This window comes from Lolium rigidum, chromosome 6 (assembly GCF_022539505.1).
Source record: "Lolium rigidum isolate FL_2022 chromosome 6, APGP_CSIRO_Lrig_0.1, whole genome shotgun sequence".
Taxonomy (NCBI): Eukaryota; Viridiplantae; Streptophyta; class Magnoliopsida; order Poales; family Poaceae; genus Lolium; species Lolium rigidum.
In genome coordinates, this window is record NC_061513.1 from 134,197,448 (window position 1) to 134,202,689 (window position 5,242).

Genomic DNA, 5,242 nt, shown 5'->3' on the forward strand with positions numbered 1-5,242 from the left:
CATAGCAACACAAAGGCCCGCAACCAAGATTCAGGGATGCTGGTATTCTGGATCGTGCAAACAGTTGAGGAAAAAAAAAACAGAAAAAAAAGAAAGAAATGAAGAGTGCAGAGCACACGTCTGGACTCGTACTGTCTTCCTAGCTGGCACAACAAGAACACCAACTCACGCGTCCAGCACAATCCCTCTCCCCTAATCACACACTAAGCATGAGATTACAATCTAATCAGCAGCCCTCGCACGCACCAGCTGGAGTATTTTTCAAACCACAACGAGCAAGCATGGCCCTTAGAAAAAGAAGAGCAAATCAACTACAAATGACCAACATAGCATGGCATGAGATTGTGCAAAATCTGGCTCAAAATTATCAAGATATAAACCCACAAGAAGCAAAACCAGGTCAAAAAGGACAATGTCCAGCTCCAGACTTGAGAGATGCCAACTCTGATACAGAGGGAAAGGAGGAGGGGCCAGAAAAGAAACAAAAGCTATAGCCTGAACAAAAACCCCATGGTCCTGAACACTGTCCAAGATGACCAGTTAGCAAAAGAGCAAAACTATTTCAAATTTGAACAAGGTGTACTAGATTACACTGTAGTATTTTACAGTGGTGGACTAGCTAGGGGCTGAAAAAGATGAAAAAAAAGGAAGAAGCCTCTCCATATCCAGGGAGAGAAAGAATTCACAGTCCCCTCCAAAACTTCACTCTTGTCTTCTCTGCCTCCGTGTTCTATGATCAGCCGCCGGGCCCTCCAAAATCGGCGGCCTATCACAAAAATTTGAACCCAGAAAAAAGCTCCAAGCTTTTTTTGCTGCTCTGCTCACCGCACCATGCCACGGCATCGTCTCCTCCGCGCGACAAATTCGTCCTCGTCATCGGCGTCGTCGTGTCCGGGCAGTTCTTGGCTGCCAAGGAACTGCCGCATGGCGGCGAGTCCTGGACCGCGGACGTCGCGCTCCCACGCCGCGGCCTCGGCTTCTCGGCCCGCGCAGGCGAGCCGCGCTAGGACGGTACGAGTGGCGTCGAGCCGTCGGACGGGCCAGCCCCATCCGTCCGCCATACGGCGGATCTTGCCGACCTGCGCCGCCGCGAGCACCCGCGTGTTTTCCTTGATCTCGTCCACCGCCTCGTGGAGGCTCTTGCGGCCGGCGAAGTAGTCCCCGATCTCCGGCACGCCGATGGCCTTGCAAAGCCCGGCGTGCGAGGCCCGCTCGGAGGCCGACGTGGTCGCGAAGTATCCGCGGAGCTCCTCCACCATGCCCTCGCCCAGCATGTCGTCCACGCGCCGGTCGAGGTATTCGTCCAGAACGGCCTCGTCGACATCGACCCAGAGGAGGCAGCACGGGAACCGGAGCGCCGGCCTGTATCCAGCCGCGGCGGCGGCGGCGAAAGGGTCGCGAGGGGCGTGGTCGAACCGGTAGGCGAGGAGGGCGTGGATGAGAGAGTTGGAGCCGCCGGCCACCACCGGCACGCGCCCGCGCGCGGCGATGGACGCCGCGGTGGCGGCGGCCAGCGAACGGAAGGACGAGGCGGGGAGCTCCCCCGCCTCGGCGCGGATGGCGCCCAGGAGGTGGTGCGGGACGCCGCGGCGGTCGGCGGGCATCACCTTGTTAGTGGTGACGTCCAGGCCGGCGTAAAGCTGGATCTTGTCGGCGTTCACCACCTCGCCGCCGAGCTCCTGGGCCGCGTCGATGGACAGCTTGGTCTTGCCCGTGCCCGTGGCGCCCACGATCACCACCAGCCTCGTGTCGTCCCCACGTCCTGCCTCCACCTTGCTGCCGCTGCAGCTGCAGCCGCAACCACCCCCGACTCCTCTTGTCCTTTCCATGCTCACACTGTGCCGTCGCAGCCGCTTGTGTGAGCTGGCGACGGCCATCGGTGAGCGGACGATCCTGCTAATGAAGCTGGTCATATAGCCGACCCAATCCTGCACACCCCACCAGTCTCGTCGCACACCTAGCGCCTGGGCTCACTTATATAGGAGAGACTACGGCGCAACAGGAGACTCTGGAGAAGACTGGCACTGGCTTAAAATAAGCTTCTGGATCGCCGATTACCACAGCTGCGCGAGTCGAGAGGTTAGCAGAACTTGCACAAGGCTGGGAGGAATGCCACTATCTTCTTCATTTTACTGTCGGAGGGAAACACTCATGCGAGGCTTGTTGCTTGCATTCGTGCACGGAAGGTGTTTGTGCCTCTGTCTGATGTGGGCTGTGTCTAGAACTTGCGCTACACGATCATTGACAACTCACGAGGACAATCCATGCCTGGTCGCGCAGGTTTATATACAAGTCCAGGCAGGCGTGTAGCTCAAGTGTGACTCTGACAGCATGGTGGAGACGGAGGGATCTTGATTTGAGGGTCAAGCTAGGCAAACCATGGTGCGCGCTCTGACGGTCAGGTTCCCTTACCTCTTCTCTAACGAGCTCTCTGATCAGTGATCACCGTCCCCGGCCACAAAGCTGATAGCTGCAGGGAATAAGAATATGTGGCTTTGAAGTAAGCGGCGCATGGCGAATGGCATGGCCACGCGCGCGGTCCGAGCCCTGTGTCCGCCGTGCGCCTCGCTCGCTGCCACAGCACGCAAAAACTTGCCATGCCATTTATGCAAAGGCTGAGCAGGTTATGCCATTGGTCGAGCTTCTCAGAGCTAGGGGATGCGGCAGACGACCTCGTTAAGCCTTTGACATGCTCATATCGCTACAGTACTGTTTTGCTTTGGCACCCGTGCGATGCCATTGTAGCATGGCCTTGGCAAGGAGTGCTCGGCTCTGCAATTTCATTCACCTGTGGCCCTATCCCGGCCATGGCTAGCCTTTTCCAGGACCTGTCCACTGTTGCAGTCCTTGCATCGCAGCCCTGCCCCTGGACGAAGCGGCCAAGCACACGACAGGCGATGGCCCAGCTCAAATGCATACTTCCAGGCTGCATCTCCCTCTCCAAGACCACACATTCTCTAAAATTGTTCGAATTCACCACATACATCTCCTTATCAACGGCAACTTCAACTTCAACTTGCACAAATTTGATTTTCCAACTTTCCAAAGTGTTCTACTATTTTTAATCAACCTTCGACCATAATTTTTCTTAAAAATTGTTGCACTAGCCAATTAAACCAAACGTCCGAACTGATGGAAAGAGACTAGACAGTGTATTTATATTCAACACTCTCTCTGGCTATTTTAGTCCTTAACATGAGTTTGGTGCATGCCGCATAATTTTTTTTTAATACTGCATGACAGCGTGAGCATGGTCTTAAACTTGAGACCTCTTGGTTCTCATACCATCTCAATTTTTGTATGTTATAAAAAGCGATGACCTTTGTCTCGGTCTCGATTACGTGTTAAATAGATCGAAACCAAACAGTCATGCGAAGTTACATGTAGCGATCAATGGGAGGCAACGACATTGGTGATATATAGCGATATCACCGTGATCGACCCGATCATGCCATGATGGGCTTGATTGCCGTGGCCTCTAATTGGGTTGAATTGCCTCTTTGCCTCCTATACCGAATTTGCCTTATATGGATGACATAATTTGGTTTACATGTTTGGCAACAATATATTCCTAACAGTTCCCCCCCCCCCCCCCCCCCCCCACCCCCACTGGTCTCGGTCCCAACACCCTCATCCGGGCAGTAGTGGCGGTCTTCCTGGCACAAGCAGTCATAGTAATATGATGAGACTGAAAAAGTCCCTCAATGAAGAAGCCGTGGAATTATACCTGGGCATATGTTAGGCCAGACCGGGCTTTGGGCCAGGCCAAAAAAAAGCAGAGGACGGGCGATGGCCTAGCTCAAATGTAAAGGTTAATACGGTGCTGAACTGCTGATAGAAATAGTATTAACAAAAAATCTCCGTGCACACAAAAAATTGACAAAAAAATACCATAAAGGAAAGGGCATGCTACAATGCAGATTATTTTATTGTTAGACAAACCTTGTAATCGAATGGTTTTAGACTTAGTAGAATTAAAACTGAGTACATGATATGCGATTTTAGTACTACTAGGCACGAGGAGGAGAGGTTGGCCTGTATGGGCAGGTGGTGCCTCAGAAGGACACCTTTTGATACTTGGGGTCAATCCTGCACAAGGGTGGGGATATTGATGAAGATGTGAACCACTGGATCAAAACCGGATGGATCGATTAGATATTGTTGCATTGTATGAGTTTAGTAATATCTTCATACGATTGCGAACCTAGTAGGTTTTTTGAATATGCCATTGCAATCAAAGGGTTGACACTACATGTAGTGATAAGTTCTCTCCAAACACCCCCTCCCCTAGGCGGATGATCATATTAGGGTTTTAGTAAGTGGGACACAAGCCCACACTTGGTCCCATATATATATTGGAGGCAGTGGTTGTACCGCCACACGGTTAGACCATTTCATGCGTTGGAAACCCAACCTCCACTCTAGTTCTTACCGATGTACCAGACCTAGCAATTTGTCACTGGTGTTCCTCTTTGTATGTGTGGATACCGGCAACAAGCCTGGTTAAGGCATGAGCAATGGACAAGATAGTCTTTTCTTGTGTTTTGCATGTTGTCTAAAGACAACAAAAAATCATGTTATGAGTTGTATATTACTCTTATCTCAAGTAATTAATAAATAAACTATACAATGTTGGACTAAGAGAAGACATCTAGTAAAGTAGAGAAATACATGCCGTATATTTGTACAAAAGATCATCTCTTAACTTAAAAATGGCTAGCCGAGAACGAAGTTAATGCTCAGCCAAATCCTACACGGTCCAGTAAGTTTTTTTTTACCTGTACTAAGAACTAAGTTAATTCTCAGTTAAACAGAGAACTCGCGGCATCCTTCAAAAAAAAGGCAGAGTGATGCCCTCGCTTTGGAATTTCTACCCATAACAAGTCCACAACTTTTTGTTGATTCCTAGTCGGCGCTGTTGGCTAGCGAAGCATGCGGCTACGTCGGGCTGCTCCTGTCGCCTGGCTAACCGGCGGGGGCAACCCACCCGCCTCCGCCGCTCCGCGGTTCCCATGGTGCTTCCTGTCTCGAATTCTCGATGACATTGCTTTTCTAATCTCTCGCAGTCTGGCGAGTACGCTGCTGACTCAATAACGGGAGTGCTCTTCGTGCTGGGAGCTGAAGCTCGACGCTAAGCGCACGTCTCGATCGCGACATTGGCATTTGTTCTTCGTCCAACAAGTGGCCGAGTGCAGGTCGCCGGAGCACAGTTTCAGGGTGTTCTATTATGAACAAAGGTAAG

General features: G+C 51.5%; 1 protein-coding gene across 1 annotated transcript; it reads right to left on the reverse strand.

The window, feature by feature from the left end:
- Positions 1-400: 400 nt before the first annotated feature.
- LOC124667939 (adenylate isopentenyltransferase-like) lies at positions 401-1,869 on the reverse strand. The gene has a single exon (XM_047205162.1). It carries the CDS (start codon positions 1,827-1,829, stop codon positions 822-824), a length of 1,008 nt encoding a protein of 335 aa, XP_047061118.1. The 5' UTR covers positions 1,830-1,869; the 3' UTR covers positions 401-821.
- Positions 1,870-5,242: the final 3,373 nt, after the last annotated feature.

Excerpts from the sequence above, each read along its gene's own strand:
- LOC124667939 (XM_047205162.1), bottom strand. The coding sequence starts at position 1,829 with ATGGAAAGGACAAGAGGAGTCGGGGGTGGTTGCGGCTGCAGCTGCAGC.